Source organism: Misgurnus anguillicaudatus, chromosome 21, assembly GCF_027580225.2.
Source record: "Misgurnus anguillicaudatus chromosome 21, ASM2758022v2, whole genome shotgun sequence".
Lineage (NCBI taxonomy): Eukaryota > Metazoa > Chordata > Actinopteri > Cypriniformes > Cobitidae > Misgurnus > Misgurnus anguillicaudatus.
The window spans coordinates 46,741,331-46,767,252 of NC_073357.2; the positions used below are offsets into that span (position 1 = coordinate 46,741,331).

The following is a 25,922-nucleotide window of genomic DNA, read 5'->3' on the forward strand; positions in this document are numbered from 1 at the left end:
CCTCATCACACTAACCGTCATTAACCTCGGATGCCTGAAAGTCAACCGGGCAAAGAAAGGCCCCTTTAGCATTCAAAGACTCTGTGCACCCCATCCCAAAACTCAACAACCTTTCCACAACACATCAACCCCTGTCATTCTGCACCCTCGATTTGATGAAGAACTCATCACAAGAAAACACCCCTTGTACTTTTCTTGCACCCTTATCTTTTTTTATTAGGCTGCATTATCTATCTTGCTGAATTTCTCTCAAAAATATAAGAAAATGTAGAAAAATTTAAATAAAGTTCCCTTTAGGGACATTACTACCACAGGTTTTCAAAGACCATTTCTGAAGGATGTAACCCAATATTTAGAGTTCCCCAACCTTGAATATTTGGTTACATGCTTAATGCCCATGCAGAAACATGTTGAGCTCTTGTCTGCATACTTCTCCATTGAGAATTTGGTGAGGCAAGGAAAGTGACAGAGATGTTGTAAACTTTTGAAATAACCTATTATACACATGTGTGTGTGTCAGTAACTGATCTGAAATACAAATATGTAGTTATTTTAGGGTTTACATTGGTCTTCAAATTACTTTGAATATGAGATGTATGTGTATATGAAATGTATATTGAAAGGTGAATGCAAAATTAAATCTGGGCCCTTATAACTTTACGAGAGGAACAAAGGAGATATAGTTTATTTATGATAGCAATTACATCACCGCTTTGAAAACAACTGTATGTCCTTTTGGAAAAGCACCAAATGTATGCATCATTTGTCCATGTTAAGGATAAAGTATGGTCCATTTTTTTCACGAGGAACCACGTACAGTGCATAAGACGAAATTTTATTTGTCAGAAGAGTAAGCACATACTGTACGCACACCGCCAGATTTTTTAAGCTCTGCGTACATTGTACGCGTAGCCAGTGCATGCGCATACAGGAGAATGTAATATGTTCCCCAGGAGATGCGTTGCATTTTGTCGCAATATGCGTGCGTTGAATGTCTGCGTACATGCACGAGTCAAAAAAGCTATACTTTGCAGGGCTGTGTGTTCACCCGTGCACCTACGCTCACGTAAAACTTACCCAGTCTCACAAGTTTTCGTGATATAGTCATGTAAAATTTGTATTCTTTTTTCGTGATATATTTTCACGAATTTCCGTGTTTTTTTCGTGATTGTATAATGAATTTCTGTTTTTGTGTGATTATCACGTATTGGCTACTCAACTGCTTTTTCCTATTTTCAAACCATTGTCGCTTCGGTTTAGGGTTAGATTTGGTGCTTGCATTTGAATGTCACTTTATGTATTGATTTATACTATTTTTTTATATGTCACCTGGTTTTAGAGTTAGAATTGGGGATGTCATTTTATGTAAATCTAACCCTAAACCCAATTGACAATAGTAAGAAAATAGGACAAAACAGTTGAGTAACCAATACGTGATAATCACATGAAAACAGGAATTCGTTATACGATCACGGAAAAACACGGAAATTCGTGATAAAATCACGAAAAAATTATGAAAATTTACATGACTATATAACAAAATTTTGTGAGAATAAAACAGACTATATTCCAGGCTTTACATCATGAATCGCTTGGTCATTCTTTTCTCATTTGACATTAATGGTAGAGAATACATGTATACAAGTATAGGTGTAGTGTGAGACCTTGAGAAACCAATATGATCAAAATCCCTGATGAAGCACTCTGCATATCTGTTTGTAAAAACTTCAATGACAGTGACAATTTCACTGAACCACTGGCCATGCTTGCTATCTATCTGCTGTATCTGTCTGTTGTCAGGGGGAACATACTGGCAGCCAGCAAGCCACAGGGTGTCACAGTAGGCGGCCATATTTCAAAAGTCTTTCCCACCTCTTCATTACGAGCTCCAATGCATTCCCATTTACACCCCCACCCCTATTACCAACTGTCCATTGACCAGACTTTCATTTTCAGCCTATTCCATAAAGTAAATAAACCGGGCGTTTATGAGTCAACAACTGCATTATTGCTGGCTTATAAGATTCATAGTGTTAAAAAGTTTCTATTTTTTATCCCAACATATTTATAGTCACCTTCATAGCCACTAATAAGATTCTGTGGCACACCCTCCTCTTGTCGGGCTAAACAGGCTACCATAGTGACCAGTGCTATTTCCATAGTCTTTAAGAGAGGGTATATCTCACAGTGACCCGAGCAAAGGACAAAAACTCTAATGGTTAAAAGGGCAGTACAAGTTTAGTGTAGCCGAAACCAAGAATAGGTGAAGGAAAGTTCCACTGAGAGGAAGGAAAGCCACATAGTCCAGTTGTTTAGCTACATTTAATGAAAACTGACAGTAAAGTGTTGAAAGCTGCAAGATCTTGTTGATTTGGTCCTGGTGGAATGTTTCCTGGCATTAGTGTAAATCTACATTATTAGTGTATTAATTACACTTATTAGTTTAAATCTTAAGCATATCACACGCTGGTACAGTACGAAGTGATCACACTAGCCAAACAAACCATTCTTTGGGGATCAAACAAAGGTTATACGTATTTGAGTATGGTACTGTACGCATATAGTGTAAGTATGCCCTTAGGCATAATACCTCACAATGTGGCCTATTTTCTGGTATTTATTTAGTTTCTAGCGTTTATTCCTAATCTCTGTTGTTAATCTCTGATCATGGTTTTATTTTATTATACAAATGAGTTTCTGTGTACTATTGAAGAAAATAGCATTTGCAAAATTTGGAAATTCACAGAGATCCTTTCTTTAACAATACAACTAGAGGCTGATAATATGAATGTTCACATTTTTAACTAATCCTTCTTTAAGATCCTGGATTTAACAGGCCTTACAAAAAAACAGTGTACATGCATGAAAACTGACAAAAAGTACAAGCTGTTTCACCATAGTCAGACACATGTCAATGCACCACTAAGCCCATAATGTAAGTGCCCCCAATGACCTGATATTAACCTCCAGCCCGTGAGAACCCTGGATTTCCCCGTGTTGGAGGATTTTTAGGAAGTATAACTAAAATTTCATAACATTGATACTTTTGCACTTTGACGTACTTTCCAGAAAATAAAATAAAACAGACTTCAAAGTGGTATTTTGGTTATAATGGTCCTCTATACATTAATTACTTCTAGGCTGACACAAGCCATGTGTTGACCATCTCATCTTGTCCAACTAATTGTCAGGCAGTCTTTTCTTCTTCAATGGATCTAATATAACAAAAGACCCAAATTGCTAATATGCTTCAATAGGGGCTCCTTTAGATGTTCAAATAGGGTGGGTGTGTAAAGCAGCAGGTGATGAAGAAATGGATGTTTTTAGAGGGGTTTCGAGGAGTCACAGTAGGTGGGACATTTTAAATCTCCAGGATGTAGGATACAGTAGAAGGTTGTATCTGGTGGTTCTCTATCTTTGTCCTCTGGGTGGGCTTGGTGTGGCGGGGATAACTAGTGTAATGTTTTTTCTGTAGCCTGAAAAGTCACCAATTATCATTGTAAAGGACCCCACAGAAAGGGGTGTGGGAGGTCTCACTTTGTCTCATGAGATCCACTCAGCACCTGCTGTGGGACCATCATCACCCTCATTCCTTTTAATGTCCACGCAACAGGCAAGGCATCAGCATCTTAGGTCACATGTTTAAACGCACCTTACCGTTAGCTCTTGCTAGTTATCGTTAGTCGTGTGTGGTGTTTACACTAGAAAACTGGAAGATTTCTCTTGATTTATGCTTTTGTGGACATTGATGTGGTTGTGACCTTTTCTGACAAAGGAGGAAAAGTGCCAGTAATGAAATATATGTCTGCAAAAGGGCGAAATAAAGCCCATCGCAAATCACTCTTGCTTTATGAGCCCAGAACCCATTATTTAAAGCTTTCACATTTTAACTCCCTCTTCCCTGCCCTACTTCGTCTGACCCTGCATTTCTTTCATGGCAGTTGGGGGTAGGAGATTTCTATGTATGCCTTTGTGTTTGTAGACGGGAGGTTTCAGTCTCATATCGAATGGGTAGTAATGGATAATCCTTATAACATGTTTGAGTAACGGGTCTTATCTCAGTGAAACTTTGGTGTATATGTGATATGTGTGGGGTGTAAGGATTAAAGACAACTATAGGCTGTTGTTAAAGGAACAGTAAGTTCATTTCCGTGCAGAAATATACAGTATGATAATTTTGACACAGCTCAGTGAAATTTTGATAATATTTAACTAAGTTCGGAAGAAGAATGGTTATGTAATCCAACCATTCAGGTCTCTTTTGGTGCTTTTTCATTGCATAGTACCCCACGGGTTGGGTCGGGTCAGCATACTTTTGAGGCTTTTCCACTGTACAGTACTTAGTATATGTCTGTCCCTCACCCGTGACAGCATCCCTCCTCCACCACATCACCCCACTCTCTGCTGGTATATCTATCCCAGTTAAAGAGGGGGGAGTACTCTGGGTTCAGGCTAATATTCCGAGATCGGAGCCCTCCCCTTGGACAGCACATCAAATAAGATTTATTTCATACTCAATTGCATGTTAAAGGCGGAGTCCACGATGTTTGAAAAACGCTTTGGAAAAGGAGACGGGCCGACTACTAAAACACACTTATAGCCAATCAGCAGTAAGGAGCGTGTCTACTAACCGACATACTTGCTGGGTTGCGTATGTGTGGGGCGGGTCTATCAACAGAAGGTCCAGATTCTAATGGGGTAGGGGCGTGTTTGTTTAGGTGATTTCAAATATCAACATTGGCTTTCAAGCATCATGGACTCCGCCTTTAATGCGAATTTGTGAATTGCGCACAAGATTTGTTTTGCATAATGCTGAACCCTGAAGCTGGACCAAAGAATCATCTCTTAATAAAGACAGTCTTTTAGAACAACTTCCAGAGTGCTGACATCTTTAACTTCCTCATAGGAATAATGTGCTCAAAACACATCTGCTACACTCATGTTGTTTGATTGTCAACATCAAATTGAGGTCACAGTGATCTTTAAGGGAGTTAGGTCTTCTTGACCACACTCTACACTTTAAACACTAAATGTAAAAGTAAGTTTGAAGAACTACACATACTAAAAACATACTAAACGTATAATATGTTTTGCATGGTGACAAGGTTGTTAAAACATTTCATGTTCAGATGGATCCGTGAAAAGAACTTAAACATTGTATTATGCATGCTAAGCCAATAGCTGTAATACACATGGGCATGTCATCACAGTTTTCACAAATTTGCCTTTTTGTGGTTCAAACAGAGATGAAAATAGTGCTGTTTTTTAAAAATAATGTTAAATATTTTAATTTTCAGACCCCAAAAATGTCATTGTCATGTAAATAAACAAACAAAATGCGTATCTGTCAACCTTCACGTTTTTCCTGGGATTCTTGAGTATTTTACCATTCTATTTCACTATCATCCCATTTAAAGGGATAGTTCACCCAAAAATGAAAATAATGTCATAAATGACTCACCCTCATGTCGTTCCAAACTCGTAAGCATCGAAATTACATTTTGGTCCAAAAAATAAAAAAATTACGACTTTATTCAGCATTGTCTTCTCTTCCGTGTCTGTTTTCAATCGCATGCGAGAGACTAAAGTCACGTGACTGCAGTGAGGTGGATGACGTGTTATCCTCAGACATGTTTGCAAAGTTTTTTTTTCAAACTTACAGCGTGCGTCTTCCTCAGACTGTAAACGAAGCCTGGCCACTGCAGTAACGTGACTTTGGTCTCGCGCATGCGCTTCACAACAGATGTGGAAGAGAAGACAATGCTGAATAAAGTCATTATTTTTGGACCAAAATGTATTTTCGATGCTTCAACACATTTTAACTGATGTCACATGGACTACTTTGATGATGTTTTTATTACCTTTCTGGACATGGACTGTATACCATTACTAGATTTTCAATGGAGGGTCAGAAAGCTCTCGGACTAAATATAAAACATCTTAAACGGTGTTTCCGAAGATGAACGGAGGTCTTACAAGTTTGGAACGCCATGAGGGTGATGGCATTATTTTCATTTTTGGGTGAACTAACCCTTTAAATAGTTACCCCACTGGGCGTATTTGATATCTTTGCTACTTTTGCCTCTGTTGGAGCAGGTGGCAGTATTAGCTGTAACATCTCACTCAAACACCACTCGCCAAGAAGAAGCGGTCAAACAAGAACAGAGTGCTTCTCAATTCTCACATTTGTGCATCCTTGTTTCCTTTTCTCACGTCTTTATTTTCTTATTTCCTTTTTTGTTCTTTCTTTTGTTTTATTTTTGTTCTGTCTTGTCATCATGGGCATATTGCGCTCTTTATCTGATATAAGTTTTTCTTTGTTGAGTATTTTTATCTCTGTAGATCTCTGTCTTTATCTCACCAACACTTACGTGCATGTAGACAGACTCCCCTCTTTACCCCTTCAGGTAGGAGATCTAATGGAACTTATCATTTCCGTGAATCAAATGCCTGTAGGCTGCATCTATTTATTTAACTAATCTTTTTAACACCTCTTTCCTACACCTCACAAACCCTTCTGCCTACCCGGCTGTTTATCAGATAGATCATATCAATCCTATATTCGCTAACCCACTTCAAAGCATGTTGTGTTAATGGTTCCCTCTATAGGTTGGTGTCTTTATCTTTACTTTTTAAGATGATAAAGAACAAATAATTTGCAAGTATGATGGTGGAGAAGGAGCTTCAATTAATTTGTGTGGGAATGGTGAGCCAAAATATTAGGAGTAAGCATATTAAGTAGTAAGTGCAAGTGTGTAATAGAGCGTGGGAATACGACCAATGGATGTAATGGTTACTGCCAGATATTAAAGTAACAGAGGGTCTGGTTGACAGTTTGGGATGACAGCCCTTTTACTGAAAAACATTGCGATCTTCAACCTTTCCACTTTCCCCCTGAAAATCTTGACCATTGCTTTAATCTGTGCAGCTGTTGCCCAGTGCTGTATGTAAACATCTACTCCTTCATCTTCTCTCCACTTTATCACCCCATCCCAACTATCCTGCAGGGGCTGGAGTACAGAAATGAATGTAAATAGGTGATAGTTTGATCTCAAAAAACAAAATGAGGCACTTTGCCACTTCTTAGGAACTTATTTTCCTGTTAAGGGTACTTTATTTGTATTTTTTGTTGACTGTTAAGGTGGTTGCTATAAGAGAGTTTGTACACTTTGTACTGTTTGAGTTGCTTGGCAATATGTTTGCTGGGAAAAATAAGGGTACATGAAGAGATGGGGGTAATGCTTTTTAAGTGATGTACTTTATGAGGTTATAGGTATTGTAAGGTTGCTTTTTTAATATACACTGTAGCATCTGAGCTAACACAAACTTAATGTAGATGTAAATGTAGATTCAGATATGCTGGTGGTCTTTGGCAAAAGGCAAAGGACTATACTCATAATGGGATAATCGTGGGGTGTTTATTTGTTTCAAAGCAATAGGTGTGGGTACACTCACTTACTTACAGTATTAAACACCCTAATTTGCAGCTGCTCCGCCATGTTTTAAACCTACAACTGACCTTAGGTGTGTGCAGCCTTACATGCAGCACACAGATACCCCCTCACCCCTACCTACTTTAGGACAAGCCGTGATTTGCGGCAGCCTAACAAGTCAACCGAACCAGTACTATTCAGTACCATTCAACCTGACATCAAGAATGAATGATAACAATCGTGCCTGAAAAACAGAGAAAAACTTTGCCAGCTGCAAAGTGAAGGTGGACGTGCCTGGTCGCATCCATTACTTCACTTTCCCACCTCCCTTTTCTTTCACCCACTCCCACTATTCTTTTCTGTCCAGTATTTTGCATTATGTGCTATACGAACAGTATATAAGGGTTTTTCAATGTACATGCAGCTGTTACTTGGGTACTGTTTGGGGACAATGGTCACAATCACAAAAGCCTGGTCCGATACTAAAGCCTGTATTGATGTAAATTGACTCAGAAAAAAAGTAATTTTACTTCACTATCATTACTGTACTTGATAACTTGCTGCTGTTTCTGTAATTTTTTTTGATGAATAACAGTGTGACAGATGCAGAGCAGGATGCTTGAAAATGCCCGAGCTCATTTCAGCGTTAATGCCAGTAATTATATGTTTTTCTGGTAGTCCTCCCGGATGTAATTCCATAGCTCTAAGTGAGAAGATCTTTGATATAATGCAGAAATGGGAAGCAGGATGTACTGAGGACAGTAACTGCAAAACCCGCGTAACACCTGGTTCATTTCCTGACTCCCATCATCCATCCTATTCCAATTGTTGTGACCTTCTTTAACCCTGTTTACAAGTGGCTCTGAATCCTGACCTCTGACTTCTCTGGCACATCTGCTCTGGTGTATGTAACTTCAAGTGGTATAAAATGGGAATGTTCTCGATATTTCTGTAACAATCACTTGTCAGTTGCTGTCTGCAGCAGGGCAAAACAAATGTTTGGTATAGGATTTAACATTGGTAGGATATGAACTTTATCTAGCAAAAAACAACACAAATAAAAAATGTAATATGTAAAGAATGATCAGATGGCTTTCGTCTGTGTTTCATACTTTTGTTTGTCCACCTCAGGCTACTTGACCTTTGTGCAAAGCAGTGAGTTATGGATTTTCTTTGTTTTTACATTTTTAACATGCCTCTCTGTCCTAGAGGTTAAGTTTTGTGTCCTGGCTGGAAAATTTGCTGTCATTAGTCATCCTATGTTCAGTTCATGAAAAATTGAGATTCTATATTTTTCAAAAATTTAACAATTTAAACTTAAAATGTGCAGAAAATAAGAATCCTTCCTTAAGTTTTATACGTTTTTAAGACAGCTTTGGTCTTCTGTGAGACATCCTTTTCTTCCTTATCTTTTTCTTCTCTCGCCGTCCTCCTTCCTTCATTTCTCTCATTTCTTCAGCACCCGCCCCTCTCTATTCACAGCCCTGGGCGTCTTTTACCAGCTGCCTTCAAAGGCGGGCTGGCTTAATGGTGTGTAGGTAAGTCTGTTGTCAGCCATTCACCCTACCCATGACAAAAAAGAAAAAAAGAAGTCGGTGTCCTAACAAAGGACATGTCCGACAGGGAGATATTTTAACCAGATCATGGCCCCACTGCAGGAATCTGTGAAAGGGGTCATTGTATTGAAGGAGACGGAGGGACACGGGGGAAGGGGGGATGTTTTTTCACCTATCGTTCTCTTTTTGAAGAAGTGAATCTTAATGAAAATTAGGCTGGCTAGATTAATACCTACCTGCCAAGATAGTTGCACCTCCCGTCACCCTTTCCATGTGTGTTGCCTGTAGAATTTTATTCAATCTTACAAAATAAAAGTCCTCAAATGTCACTTTTCTTTAGAAAAAAATCACCTTGGAGTGAATTTAGCATTTGCTAAAAAAAAATAAAGGTTTAATCATTCATAAATAGTGTTAGTAATAGCTCAATTGGTAGAGCATTGTTAGCAGCACAAAGGCCAAAGGACACGCACATAGTAATAAAAACACACCTGTTGTCGCTTCAGAGATGTTAAGTCACTTTTGATAAAAGTTTACTTTCATGAATACAATGAAGATTGTAAGACATGTTGATATATAATAAATGACGTATATGTAAATCAGTATAAATCTGCGGTATGCACTAGATTATTAGCTAGGTATTAGCTCCATGTGTGTCAATGTCTGGAATTTCTCCTGTATTTGTGAATACAAAGACCTTTCTTCTAGTTTTCACCTTGCTCTATACCACCTCCACGAGGCAAAGGCATGAATTACTAATACACACATGCCCAAACACCCCTGTGTGCACACATAGCACATAAAAACATATTCACGTGCCTGTATGGGATATCCGCTGCCGTCTGGGCTCACTCCTTGTGTTGTCTGTATTAATGTGTCCTTAGAGGCAATTAGACCCGTGTGACTCACAGTGAGTTCAAAGCTCTACAGTACAGCTGAATCAGCCCAGACATGACAACTTACAATAGGGATAGAGGGTGTGTGCGTTTCTGTTTGTGGTTTAGTCTTAACCTCGTTTGCCAAACCTGTGTTTGTATTAACTAGGAGATGAGGAATTCCTCAACATATCCCAATCAAGAATCGCAGCAGACACACTGTCACACACCTACATGTACACACACTCACTCTCTCACACGCACACATCTACAGGTATATATTTAATGTAATTATGTGCATACTAATAAGACGTGTTTATTTATTTATTTCCTTCAAGTCAGACGGCTATTGATTTCACATGGTTAAATAGCCAAAACAGATGTCCTCTTTCCATTACTAACAGAGCTACATAACTAGTGCTTTTTTTGAGCATCCCACGCCATTGTGTTTGGTTTTAGCAGTCAACTTAGTTTCACTTTGTCTCAAACAAATATAATTTTTCATTACAAAACACATAAATGAGTCTCAAAGACTTTTTAAGAAATTTAGCATTAGAAAGCAACCTTGTAAGTGATGTGATTTAATTGCTCAATATGGCTTTATTTTGTCATTTTAAGTAAGCATTACGCAGCCGAATGGAGAAAGGAAAAGCTCATTCTGTGTTTGGTTTTTGCTATTCCACTTTAAACAGCATTAGTAGCGTCCCAGCGTTTACTCTTGAAAATTACAGCTTAAAAATAGGTGGCATGTGCTTCACCTTTCATCATCGTGTTTGCAAATAAGTGGGTAATGTTAACACCAGCAGCAGTAGCTGGTTTTCTGGTTTTCTTGTGTTTTGGATTGATGCTTGCTGGAAACTGATAAATGGAAATAAATGGTTGCATTGTTTTAAAGAGCTTTCTAGTAATTGTTTAATTATCCAGTCTCAACAATAATCTAAAAGGTATAGTTTACTAGTGATGCACCGATGTATCGGCCACCGATATTTATCGGCCGATTTTTGATGAATTTGAAACCATCGGCATATCGGCAATAGCACGAGAAAGGCCGATACCGATTGTTTATTAATTAACTGCATAAAGAAATCCATTATATGTAAAAAATGAGTTAATGTTGTTTATCAAATAAATGCTGAATAGCAAAAACCACCTTTGAAGGTTGTCATGCTGTCTTATATTTGTTTTAGCTTCATTTGTGCCTCTCTTATTATGTTGGTCAGTTGAATGTTAATTAGATCCAATCCATGTTCAGTAGAAATAATTTGATGCAGAAATAAACTAGCTAATAGACCAACTGTATAGTATTGTCACGGTGTGTAAACACCAAATAATGAAAACAAAAGAGAACCCAAACGCAGACACGAGATACAAAAATATAACTATGATTTATTTAATAATAAACTGAAACACCCACGAGGGGGTAAAACGGAAAGGAACAAAACAATGTGATGAAACACAAATAACTGGAACAGATAAACGGGAACCATAAAACTTGGATTTCACAAACAACGCACGCACACCACACAGAAAACACAAGGGCAATATATAGACAGCACATCAATGGGGAACAGGTGAACATAATTAACCACTTAAGACATGATTACATAAGGGAGTAGGGTAAAAGTGACAAGACACTGGGAACACGTGTTACACATACATGATGTGAAACAACACGTATTCCCACATAAAACAATGCTGCCCTGGTCCTGCCCGCTGGATAATAACCAAGGTCAGGCAAGACCATGACAGCCACAAAACACTAGGAACACGTGTCACACAGATATGATGTGAACACACGTGTTCCCACGTACACACACTGCTGCCCTGACCTTGCCCACAGAACATAGACCTGATCTACACTAAGGTCTGGCAAGATCACGACAGCAACAAGACACCGGGAACATGTGGCAGCCACACACAGAATGTGATCCCACATGTCCCCACACAGAACATGATACTGCCACGGTCCTGTCAGATGCACTCAGACCTACATCTAGCACGGATGTCTGACAGGACCATGACAAGTATTGTATACAAGTGTTTAATATCGGCATCGGTATCGGCCAGAAGTTGTCTGTTTAAATCGGCATCGGCCCAAACAAATCCTATCGGTGCATCCCTAGTTTACTCTTAAATAAAAATTTGATCACTTAAATCACTTACCCCAAAGTCCTTCGAGTGGCTTTGTAATACATTTTTAGATAGTTTTGATGGAAACCGGAAGGCTTGTGACTGTCCCGTTAACTGCTATTCAATAGCAAAAAAGTCAATGTGCCATCAAAAATAACGACTTTATTCCACAATTTGTTTTTCTTGTTGGTGTGCTCACAAGCAGACTACAAGTTCATGCCGTGACCTCTTGATGGAAACTACGTCAGAAGGACACGACGTAAATTCGTAACTACGTCAGGAAGTAACTGCGTGAACAACAAGGAAAACAAATTGTTGAAAAAAGTTATTTTTAAATTATATTTGACATTAAAAGGAAAACAAATCTGTTTTTTTTTTGTATAGATTTAATAAATTGAATTTATTATTTAAATTGACTGGAAAATGGACACGGTGAAGCTCCAAATAAACGCATCCATGCATCATTAAAAAAACAATCCGAATGACTCATCTGTGTTAATATTTGTATTTTAAAGTAAAATAATATGTTTGTGATAGAAAAAGATGAATATGTTGAGGTTTTTTAACATTCAATATTTTGTGTATTATTATAAACATACAAAAAAGCACAATGTACGGCTGCATATCGATAACGTTGAATTTCATTGATTCTCGCATGTTTTATTCTCACACCTAGTTATCACTAGTCACGAGACACGCAACAGTGATGGTGATAGCAACCTTAAAATCCTGGGTTTGAGTCGGATCCGATGTTATAGTGTAGCGACATGTGGTGCAGATATACTTCCGGCGACTCGAGTTTGAATCCCGCTTTGAGGTCCTTAACCGATCTCATATCCCTCTCTCTACCCTGTACTTTCCTGTCATCTCCTTAAATACTGTCTATCAAATAAAAAGTAAAAAATGGCCAAAAAATTCCTGGGTTTGATTATAGGAAGCACATGTGAAATAAATAAATATACTGTAGACTCAACTTCGCATTGGTGACGGTTGCTGTTGCAGAAACAATTTCATGATTTTGCAAAAGACTGTAAAAACATAAATAGCCAATAACATGCAACAGAATGTAAATACTCTGGGCAATAAGGCGTTGCTTGGGGTTGGCTGGTGTACTGTATCTTCACGCTAGCTAAACTTGGTGTGTCAACGGGGTGAAGAGAAACCTCAACTTGTACTGGATGTTGTCATCACTCTGGCAGCAGTGTAGAGGTGTGAGATGGATCTATTCTGAGATAATTCACGCTGTACTGAAATAGTGCATACTCACCTTCACCAATTGTTGATTTATAACTGCAGGATCAGAGAAACCATAGATTTGCTCTCAAACATTTGTCTAAGGCTTTTAACACACACACACAAACTCTGAAGGACCTGTTGAAGCAGTGTCCTCAGGTAGGCAGGTGCTGGGGCTTGCCAGAGTAGGGTGTAGTGTTTCAGTTCTCACTGACCCTGCATGCCTTTACTTGGCATGCCCAGACTTCCTTATGTGATGTAATGTGCCTGTGGGACACTGTCAATTTCAAAAGTCCAAACTGAGTGACGAGATAGTAAATCCTCTTAATAATGTGAGCTATGTTTTGTTATGTGACCGCCTCTGATGTAAGTGTCTGGATAATAGCCATGCTTATATTTATGTTTTGTTGCAACAGTCCATTTAATCAGAGTGCTAATGCATAACGTTGTAAATAGTTTATATAATAAATTATATTTTGCTGTAAGATGTAAGTAATTTTATTTGATCGTTTTTTATTTGGTTGTGAAATGTTATGTTGGTACAGTTGCTAGTCGTTTTTCATTTTGATGTGTTTGTAAAATTTGATGCTTACATGTGATGATTTTGTAATGTTTAGTCTTATATATAACATATTTGTCACAAGTGCATTGGTTGCAGGGTGTTCTGTGATAGCATAATTTCTATTTATTATATATCGGACTGTTTAAAGTATGTTGTGTTGCACACTTTTCTGTTGTACTTAGATGACATCTATACACGCTTAGGTCAGGTTGTCAATGGGTGGCCGGGGTTAAAGAGACCATAAAACCAAATATAGATGAAGTTGATAGCAAAGTAATGGGGGTTGTTTAGCCAGAGGTAAACTGTGAAGTACTGAGTGTTTAAACACAGCTGTAAGAATGGACACGTGTGACCAGCAATCTCAGTGCGTCTTAATGTTACCCCCCCGAATCACAGCCTGTGGTTTCTGCCAGGGGAAAAAAGAAAAAAAAATTAATTTGATAGATTTTTATTTGGTTGTGAAATGTATATATATGTATGTATATGTATGTGTGTGTGTGTGTGTGTGTATATATATATATATATATATACACACTGTAAAACCTAAAAGTTAACTCAACTCAAACCATTTAAGTAAACCGGCTGCATTAGTTTTAAAACGCATACATTTGAGTACTGTGAACTTAAACAAATTGAGTCATATGCAGTTATGCACTTATATTTAAGTTCAAACTACTTAAATATAAGTGCATAATTGCACATGACCAGAGTTGTATAGTACTTTAAGTATTTTTACTTTCTACATAAAAGTAAATTTTCAATTATTTGTATTTTATTAGTGTTTTTCTTTGGAAAACAAACATTCCAAAACATATTATTATAATTTTTACTCCACTACATTTCATAATTTCAAGTTTTTGGTTTATATTTAATATTTAAGTACATTAAACATCTAGTAATTTTTTGTACTTTTACTTAAAGGAATAGTCTACTCATTTTCAATATTAAAATATGTTATTACCTTAACTAAGAATTGTTGATACATCCCTCTATCATCTGTGTGCGTGCACGTAAGCGCTGGAGCGCGCTGCGACGCTTCGATAGCATTTAGCTTAGCCCCATTCATTCAATGGTACCATTTAGAGATAAAGTTAGAAGTGACCAAACACATCAACGTTTTTCCTATTTAAGACGAGTAGATATACGAGCAAGTTTGGTGGTACAAAATAAAACGTAGCGCTTTTCTAAGCGGATTTAAAAGAGGAACTATATTGTATGGCGTGATAACACTTTTGGGAGTACTTCGACTCGCCTGAAAAGTCCGCTCCCCTTCTCCCTCTCATAATGGGAGAGGGAGGGTGTTACTGCGCCGAGTCAAAGTACTCCCAAAAGTGCTATTACGCCATAAAATGTAGCTCCTCTTTTAAATCCGCTTAGAAAAGCGCTACGTTTTATTTTGTACCACCAAACTTGCTCGTATAACTACTCGTCTTAAATAGGAAAAACGTTGATGTGTTTGGTCACTTCTAACTTTATCTCTAAATGGTACCATTGAATGAATGGGGCTAAGCTAAATGCTATCGAAGCGTCGCAGCGCGCTCCAGCGCTTACGTGCATGCACACAGATGATAGAGGGATGTATCAACAATTCTTAGTTAAGGTAATAACATATTTTAATATTGAAATGAGTAGACTATTCCTTTAAGTAAATTTTTTTTTGTACTTTTACTCAAGAAAGTAAAAGTACACAATTTTTATGTAATTAGGCATTAAATCAATTTTAATATGCAATATATAATGAATACACAGTATGATTTTATGCTTTAGAATGTAGTGAAACATTTTTAGTAAAGAAAAGTACATTTTTTCCCAAGACAAACACTTTGATAAAGCATAGATGCTTGGAAAATGTAACTAAAATACTTAAGTATTATACACCTCTGCACATGACTCAAGTTCACAGTACTTAAATGTATGTGTTTTAAAACTTAAATGGCCTAATGCAATCGGTTTACTTAAATGGTTTGAGTTAAGTTAACTGTTAGGTTTTACAGTGTATGTATATAAAATGGTGCCTTAAAAATGGTTGAATGACAAACATAAGCATATAATGTATGTGTCACCAATATGTTTGTCTGATGTAGTTGAACAGCTGGATTGTTATTTATTGAAACATTTCCTGTCGGAAAGGAAATATTTATGTGCATCTGGTCCTTGTAAGATGTTTACTAGATCTTCAAATGTTTGTTAATGTGTTTATTTCCGTTAATGAAACATTAATGAATATGTCCGGCTCTGGCTAGAGTTAATTAATCCTGAAGGTTACATATTTTTGGGCTTGCTAAATCTAATACAAAAATCAGTCAATATAAAAATAGTAAAGACCGACAGGTGAACCGTTTCTACATGAGCTTCATGTATCATTGCTTTTGTTTGCTCTTTTGTTTTGTTCAAAAGTTACCCGGGCCTGTGGTATCTGCCAGAGGAGCTCATCCGTGACGAAAGGACAGAATAAACTTCACTCACTCTTTCACATCCTTTCCCTTTCCCCCCCGTGTTTCTGCCATGTTTTCTCTTCTGTCGTGTTCAAATATGGGTGAACTGATTGATGACAGCAGTTGATGGAGAAAATGTGAGCAGACAAATGAAGGGAGGGGAGATTGCAGTTTAACCTCTCTCATAGCATCTGTGTGGGCCTGTACTGTATGTGTGTTATTTGGGGTGTGCGTGTAGGCAGCAATGATGCATGGTGTTTAGCGTGAAGCTTTCATCTTTGTTCCTGCATGTTTGTGCACTTGATTCGTTCTGGGCGTGTGTAACTAAAAAGGGGGTTATGATTGCTTATATCAGTGAGCTAAATGTAAAGCCAATCAAAACAAACACACATACAAATAATCTTCAGGTGCGTCAGTGTCAGACACACTAAATACCCCTGTTGGTTTTTTTTGCAAACTGTGTAAATGGATTCTGTCCCTTTGCCTGCAGGGTGTATGTGTGTCTGGATATGTGTGCAGATTTCTCTTCAAGTTGAGCCCTTTGTCCTGTTCCAAATAGCTCTTTGAATTTCACTGAAAAACCGCTGCAGAAGAATGTCAAGGTGTGCCATTGTGAGGGGCTTGTTGGTCCTTGTAGCTGAGGTTTGCTTTACTTGCAGACAGGAACCTCAATGCATATGGCTTATGCTTTCACTTCTCTGCCAGGTGGGTTAAGCAGTCTGAAAAGAGGGTGTCAAAAGTGTTTTCACAGAGATCATACCAGACGTTTTAAACTGCGAGCGGGTATTGAAGTCGTCTTCTCTGATTTCTTATCGACCCCCTTCTGTACCATGTTGTAGTCATGGGAGGGACGAAGATTCTCAATCACTTGGCTGTGCCATATGTGGGCCAATGCGCCATTCAAGTCTCAAATTGCATGCTTTGTGTTTTTTTTACTTTTAAGTGCATTGACTCAATGCTTTTGGAGGCTAGTGATGCAGTTAAAGCAGTGTTTGCCAGACAAAAGGTGGACTATTTTTTATTTAAACATTTGGTGTGTCTTTTTCTCATTTATAAAAAGGGTTTAATTATTTGTTTAAATTATTTTTAAAGGAGTGGTTCAATGGTATTTCAAGCATTCTGACTTATTAACACAGTTATAGACCATTTCAAAAGATGTAAACAACACTGGTTCAGAAGCACTTCCTGTTTCCGTTTTTTAACACTAGACAAACGTTGGGATAAAATAAACCAACAGAACATATAAACCTGAATTAACTGAAGTTAAACAAACATTTTAAAGATAATGATATTTGTGAAATAAAAAAATAACTCTCACAAACTGTAACAGGAAGTGTTTCTGGACCAGTATTGTTTACATCATTTGAAATGGTCTATAGAGTTGTTTCCCTAATGCTAAAACGTAGGCAAAGTGTCAAAAAAGCAGTTGGGCGTGTTACAGAGTATTTATGTGCCGAATGCACTTCGCCAGGGTTCGTACAAGTTTCGGAAAGTTTTTTTCGAATACAGGTCCAGCTGAAGTTTCAGGGGTTTTCTATATGTATCACTTCTTTATATGGGCACTTCCCCCGGAAAACCCCGCCCACCCTCAATCAGTGGGAGACGTCAAACTTGCAAACATCATATCACGCAACACAGCTTTGTTTAATTTCAAAACTCAACAATGGCACGAAAGAAGAAGTGTGTTTTTGGATGTTAGGAGAAGAAAGCCAGCCTTATGAAAACAATGGATATAGTTTATTATCCGGGGTAGCAGCTGAGTTTTGCGTTGATTTTTTCTTGTAATTAAATCATTTAGTCATGTACATGTGTTAAAGGAATATTCCACTTTCATAAAAAATTCTGATAATATAAAGTATTTTTTTTAATAATCCAGGATTTTTCCAGTTTCAATGCAGTTTAAAATTGCAGTTTCAATGCAGCTTTAAAGCAACACTATGTAGTTTCCATGTAAAAATGACTTACAGCTCCCCCATGTGCTTGAAAAGCGCAACAGTGCCTGGTATCAGACACTCTTCTGCAGGCAGGGGGAGGGGCGGGGCTGTGTGCTCTACCCTCCAGCGCCACTTTCTGAGTGTGCTTGTAGCAGCTAGGAGGCTGCTCAGGTTGCAGCAACAGTACAAGTTGTCCAGTTAAAAGTGTTCTATCACTGAAATAATTTTAGAGACATTATTTAAAGATAAAAAAAACTACGTAGTGTTGCTTTAAAGGGCTCTAAACTACCCCAACCAAAGCATAAGGGACTTACCTAGCAAAACGATCGTCAAAAAGTACTTTTAAAAAAAATTACTTTTAACCACAACTTCTCATCTTGCACTATCCTTGCTATGCGCCATCGTGACCTTGCGTATTACGTAATCACGTCGAAAGGTCATGCATGAAGTATGTGAAACTACCGCTCCAGTATTTACAAGTATGGAAAAAAATGGACCGTTCCGACATTGATATATGTGGAATGATACTATTTAATGTATTTGTGTCAGTTTATTGTTTAAAATGGTCCACAAGTGTGCATTTTACACATGTAACGCTTGACTATTGGAGGTGTTTACTTAATAGGTAAGCTGGCGCTGGTACATCACACAGCAAGTGCAAGATGAGAAGTTGTGGTGTAAAAGTACTCATTTTTTATTTATTTTTTTGTGAAAATGATGATCGTTTCACTAGATAAGACCAGTATGCGTCGGTTGGAATCGTTAAGAGCCTTTTGAACTGCAATTTTAAACTGGATTGAAACTGGTGAGGTCCACTAAAGTCCATTATATGGAGAAAAATCTGTAATTTCTTCTCGACTGAACAAAGAAAGACATAAAAATCTTCAATGACATGGGGTGAGTAAAATATCGGGATTTTATGAAAGTGGAGTAATCCTTTAATTGAGTCTATAGGCATGCTAGACTATAACCAAAACAACAATAGCTTCCCACAAGAAGTGTGTATGTCTTACTCAAGATTAGTTTGAATTTATTAATGCTTCTCCAACAAAGTTTACAAAATTTTGCTTTGTTAATAGTCCAAGGTCACTAACCAATAAACCTACCTCATCATCCGTCTAAACAAAACTGCTCAGCGCTTTCGCCATCTTGACTGTTTAGCCGTTTCTCAATACCAAGTACTCCAAACTCGGACTTGTGTCCTTCGTAGTTCGAACTTGCAAGTTCAGACTCGGAAGAACGAACTTCTGACGCGAAATGCATTCTGGGAAACTTCGCTGTCATAAGTCCACACAAGTCTCCTCTGATGCATCCTCGATAAAATGGGCGGATCAAGAACACATCCGGGGATTTTATATGAACTTGGGCTTGATGCGAACTTTGAATTGGAACAGTACTTGGGCCGCGACCGATGACGTTTCACAAGTCCACAAGAACGCAAGTACAGACAAGAACGCATATTGAGAAACGGCTTTTGTATTTACTGAGTTGTTGTGCTTCTTTACAAGGTAACATCGGCATCTACTGGCCTGGAGTACATAATACACAAGATGTACTCATCTTTGCGGTTTGTGCTGATTTTTTAGACGCTGTTGTTGTGTGTATGTGAGATATTTCATAAGCACAATCGAAAAACTTTTCCACTACATTTTGTTGTGTAAACATAGCCTTAATTGTTTTCTTTCTCTATCAGTCTGTCTGTACTTTAATCTGAATCGCTCTCTGTAGATTTTCTGGCCTGTTTCTGTCAATTAGTGCTAAACAGAAGATTAGTAGAAGAGAGACGACGCTTGTCCGACTTTTTACTCGTTCTCTATTCACATTCTTTTACTTTCACTCTCTTTATATTTCATTTGTTATTTGCCAAAACCTAAATCTCTCCAAATGCAGTCACAAGTTGTAAGAGTGCCAGGCTTTGTGGAGTCATATGATGCTGTGACTGGAGAAAGAGACCCTTACATCACCTTTGCACACACACACAGACGCTGTAGACACACGGTCTTTGTGATTTGTAAATAAGGTCTTGGTTATCAGTTGAAGACCTTTGAGGTTTCTCTAGACGGCCGTTCGAACACCCATGACCCCTCCGCCAAGTACCCACTGCCCTCAAAGCCTCATGGGGCCCTTATCCCCACTTGTCTGCACCTTTTCATCCTTTAATCATAGTGTAACGCTATCCAGCGACCTGTGACCTCAATTCGGGAAGACCCTCAGCTTTCATTGATCACGTTATTCACAGGTCTACTGAATGAAGGAGATTGCATTTCACAGAGCTTTATCTGCAGGTTATGGGAGGGCATGCAACAACATTGGATGTTTGTTGATATTTGTATGTAACATGCTGTTATTCAGACTTAAGGAGGGGTCGGAGGCAAGCCTCCTGACTGCTAGCCTAAGATGTGATCTGTGGGTCAGAATAAAATGGTGAGGTTTTATTTACTTGACCTATGAAGCAATGACATTGCAACCCCAAAATAACTCAGAATAAACACTGCATAGGAACTCCTTTGCAACAATCCACAATGCCATAACATTGTTTCTGGCCATATAAAAATTCTAGTAGCTGCACATGCACATGTACGGAAGTAAAACTGATGTAATAATAATATGTTTTCCTGATATCATATGACCATTCATGACCCAAAGTAAGGGTGAATATGTACATTTACATTCTATAGCGATGAAACCTTATAGGGGGAGTGTGTGTCTTGGGGGGTTTCAAAGTAAAAAGCACCAGGCAATGAAAAGAACTGATTGGATAGGGTGGGACATGCATGCTTTGGAATGTGATCTCAGCATGGGGCGATGGGACAATAGAGCTCATCTGTATCTGTGAGAGCGTTCTGGGTTAGGTTTAGAGATCGTGGTGAATAGGAAAGCTAAGCATATCAGTTAAGATGAACCGAATGACCTTCCATGTATTCATTTTTTAGTTTCTGTAAAGTTGGTATGCTGGACTACAGGCTAAATCCAGAGCAGAGCTTTGCCCTTTGTTCAGCCGTGGAATACATAGTCCTGATGATCATCTATAGCTGCAGGGAGAGAACCAGATCAGTACAGTAGATCCAGAAGCAAAACATCCCTATGTCATCAATCATGCTTTTCTTTCACTTTTTGTGACCAAGAATTTTAGTTGCATTCCAATTGAATGAAGCAAATAATAAATAGGAAATAGCCAATAACAGCAAATATGAAAAAGGAAAGTAATGCGTGTGACTGTGGGTGTGTGCGTAATATATCATATGTGTCGATTGATATTTCACTGCTTTTTCTTGACGCAGTAAAAAACAAAAAACAGGACTAGAATTTGAAAATGTATAATTTTTTTACTTTACACCATATGTCACTCCCTAATAGCTTTCATTAACATAAAAAACATTACATGGCCATTAGAAGTGAAGCACTGATCATCACTAAAAACTTGTGACGTCCAGTTCATTTTATGTTTAAGATTAATAGTCTTTTTTTATCTGCAGGGGTTCGACGTTCAGGAGCCATGTGCAGGACGAGACTGCAGGGGAAGGTGTCCGTGTGTCCCTTTAAAGGGTAGCAGGGTGAGTGAAACTCTTTTTGAGACTGTTGATACAGCTTTTCTGACCTAAATCATCAGTATATCACTGTTACATGCAAATGCTCCTTCAAGGCGTTAAACACCTGCATGTGCATAAACATGTCATACTATCATTGAACTTTTAAAGGAACACGCCCACATTTTGGGAATTTAGCTTATTCACCGTATCCCCCAGAGTTAGATAAGTCCATACATACCTCTCTCATCTCCGTGCGTGCTGTAACTCTGTCTGACGCAGCCCCCGCTAGCTTAGCTTAGCACAAAGACTGGAAATGCATGGCTCCAGCTAGTATACTGCTCCCAATAAGTGACAAAATAACGCGATCATTTTCCTATTTATGTGTTGTGATTTGTATAGTCAAACCGTGCACAAACAACAAGGTGATATGAGACACAGCGATCCCCCAACAGTACACACACTGAGAACCACACTCTCTGAAGACGAAGCACTGCCGCACGGGCGGAGCGACTCGCACAACTCTGACCGAACTCTCTGCTCCTCACCAGGGGCTTCTCGTGTGCTGCGAGCAGATCACTCCGCCCATGCGCCAGCGCCTCGCCTCCAGAGAATACAGCTCCCAGCATGCACACTGCTAAAAGATCGCTGTGTCTCATATCACCTTGTTATTTGTACACGGTTTGACCACACAAATCACAACACACAAACAGGAAAATGATCGCGCCACTCTGCCACCCACCGGGAGCAGCACACCAGCTGGAGCCATGCACCTCCAGTCCCCGCGCCAAGCCAAGCCAGCGGGGGCCGCGCCAGACAGAGCCACAGCACGCACGGAGATGAGAGAGGTATGTATGGACTTATCTAACTCTGGGGGATACGGTGAATAAGCTAAATTCCCAAAATGTGGGCGTGTTCCTTTAAGTAGCCCCGTGCTGAACATTAACTGAGAAATGTATCTCCTGGCCCTATAGAAATTTTGTATAGAAACCATAGATCTCAGGAACAAACACAGTTTGTGGTTCTCCCCAAACTTTTAATTAACATTAAAAAACATTACTGGAGTGCATTTTAAGGCAAAACAAAGGGCACTGGTGTATTTTAAGATATGTCAGTGCAAGTTGTTTTCAGTTTGGACAGTTCTCTTACATTCTAATCCCTGTCCGGGAAACCGCCCCATAAGGTTTCCAAAAGTTTAACCCATTAACTGGCGCTGTCCTGTGAGTGTTTACTTTAATATTTTTCATGTAAATGTTAATCTCTCACGACAAACTATATATTGTTGGAAAGGTCTAAGAATTCATATTTTACCTTTTTAGCAGTAATAATAATGCAGTAACTGTAATTTATTCATTTGTGACAAGAGTATGCAGACAACCTCAGAGCAAACCAACCCAAACTTCAGTTTTTTGATAATTTTATGAATTAAAAACAGGGCCTTGAACCAGATTTTTTTCCGAATTGGTTCTTTCCGAACAGAAACAGTATTTTTAAGTTTCTGGTTTTCGGTTCATCCCTGAAATTGACGTTCCTGAAGCGGTTAGAACAAAAAAATAAAGTTCCCGAACCGGTTAATAACGTTCCATGTCAGCTGTGGGACATACAAATAAGTAAGCTGACCATTAGGACATTAAACTTAAATTATTAGTCTACATAATTTTCCTTAAAGGGATAGTTCGGCCAAAAACGATATTAAACCCATGATTTACTCACCCCCAAGCTGTCCGAGTTGCATATGTCCATCGTTTTTCAGACAAACACATTTTCGGATATTTTAGAAAATATTTTAGATCTTTCTGTTCATTAAATGTAATGTTACGGGGTCCAGCAATAGTCCACGACCTTCAAGTCCAAAAAAGTGCGTCCATCCTTCACAAATTAAATCCAAACGGCTCCAGGATGATAAACAAAGGTCTTCCGTGGGTAATCCGTGCGGTGTTGTTGTAGAAATATCCATATTTAAAATGTTATTAACGTTATAAACTACCTTCCGGTAGCGCCGCCATTTTGGAGTGATGCGCATTCAGGATGATAGCTTACGCAGCGTACAGAGTTTCTCTGCTGCTGCTCTGTGCCCCCGCCGTCCGAATTTGTCATAAGTCACTAAGAAAAGTGCGTACACTACGCTAATACTCTCTCCTGAGTCTAAGATGGCGGCGCTACCGGAAGGTAGTTTATAACGTTAATAACATTTTAAATATGGATATTTCTACCACAACACCGCACGGATTACCCACAGAAGACCTTTGTTTATCATCCTGGAGCCGTTTGGATTTAATTTGTGAAGGATGGACGCAGTTTTTTGGACTTGAAGGTCGTGGACTATTGCTGGACCCCGTAACATTACATTTAATGAACAGAAAGATCTAAAATATTTTCTAAAATATCCGAAAATGTGTTTGTCTGAAAAACGATGGACATATGCAACTCGGACAGCTTGGGGGTGAGTAAATCATGGGTTTAATATCGTTTTTGGCCGAACTATCCCTTTAAGTCTCTATCTTGTCATCAAACATTAAAAAAGTCTACATTATATAAGTAGCATAACTGTAATTCTGACATGCCGTCATTTGTTGAGTGCACTTAAACACCCGCACACACATAGACGGCGGATGAATTCCAAACAGCGCTTCGGGAAGAAGATGCAGCATAAACAGTCGTTACACATAAAGTGAAAATTATGTTGTTTTTCAGTGCTTTATTCGCCAAATGTATTTTAATGGACTACAGTATGAGACACAGTAGCGCAACTCTTTCAAGTTTATACATCAAGAGATTTGATCTTTGAAGGGCATAGGGATAATCACGTTTGATTGGAGTTGGACCGGACACATTTAACCGCATGTGCGTCTGTGCGTACAGAAAATTGCTCACTTTAGTGCCTTTTAGCGGTTAAATTGTTTAAAATCACTTAAGTGTTAACATTTGCAAGCCTTTGAAACACGTGCAAATGATCAACTTTCACCCTATTTAAAGGACAAGTTTGGTATTTTACACTTAAAGCCCTGTTTTCAGATTGTTTATGGTGAAATAGAACGGTTTTGACTGAAATTTGGACATATGCGGCTGCCCCGAGAATTTTCGGGTGTTTGTGTTTCACCTCCCACCTTTACAATGGGTTTAATGGTGCACTGGAACAATCCTTCCTAAAATGCATTAAACTTTCGTTTACAAAGACGTGAAACTTACCGAGTGGTCAGGGGTGTTCACTGATATGCTCATACAAAAATCGCTGCAAAAGATGCTTTCCAACAGCATTCGTTGTTAACTTGTGGACCTTTTTTTCCAAACTCCTCACACCAGTACATTCTTCGCTTAGAGCTTGAATAATAGACACTCCAGCCCAGGTGGTGGCGCTAATCCGCCATTGCGAATTGCAAGAATAGAAACAAAGTTCCTGGCGCGGAGTAATATCGTACCTCACAGCACATCTAATACAAGTCAATGGAGTTGGCAAAAACTACGATAAAACCTGTTGGAATGCGTATTTTGCAGCAATTTTTGTGTGAGCATACCAGTGAACACCCCTGACCACTCGGTGAGTTTCACGTCTTTGTAAACGAAAGTTTAATGCATTTTAGGAAGGATTGTTCCAGTGCACCATTAAACGCATTGTAAAGGTGGGAGGTGAAACACAAACACCCGAAAATTCTCGGGGCAGCCGCATATATCCAAATTTCAAAACCGTTCTATTTCATCATAAACAGTCTGAAAACAGGGCTTTAAGTGTAAAATACCGAACTTGTCCTTTAAATTGGCATATTAATCTGCGAAACGCATGCTAGCCGAACTGTGTGTCGTGATCTGTACGGATCACTGACATCAACTGCAATCCGTTACACCACTAATTAGTATTAAAAAACAAACATCTTGAAATACTTGGTAGCCTACAATATTTACCTCTTATGATTGAGCATTAAAGACTTGGGCTTGAGTAGGCTACTTGCTGGTGGAAAGCTTCTCATTTCTCCGATGAGTCAACGACGACCAGAAGTGAACTTCTTGCACAGAAATCTTGTCAAAGAACGAGAAAAAAAATAACGGTATTAACCAGTTACCATTATCGGTTACGATTCTGTTCCGGAAAATATATATTTTTAAAGTTTCTGGGTTCGTTTCTGTTCCTTGCAAAACATCAAAAGTTTCTGGTTTTCGTTCCGTGAACCGGTTCAAAGCCTTGATTAAAAATAATACTATATTGCATTTTTTATTTATTACAAATAAATGTAAACTGCTATAA

At 38.6% G+C, this 25,922-nt stretch overlaps 1 protein-coding gene across 1 annotated transcript in view; it reads left to right on the forward strand.

Moving 5' to 3' along the window:
• The window catches only part of col4a6 (collagen, type IV, alpha 6), a 79,727-nt gene that overhangs the window by 14,985 nt on the left and 38,820 nt on the right, over window positions 1-25,922 (forward strand). Inside the window, exon 4 of the mRNA XM_073858838.1 lies at window positions 21,632-21,709. Coding sequence (XP_073714939.1) covers window positions 21,632-21,709 — 78 coding nt within the window. The remainder of the gene's footprint in view (window positions 1-21,631; window positions 21,710-25,922) is intronic.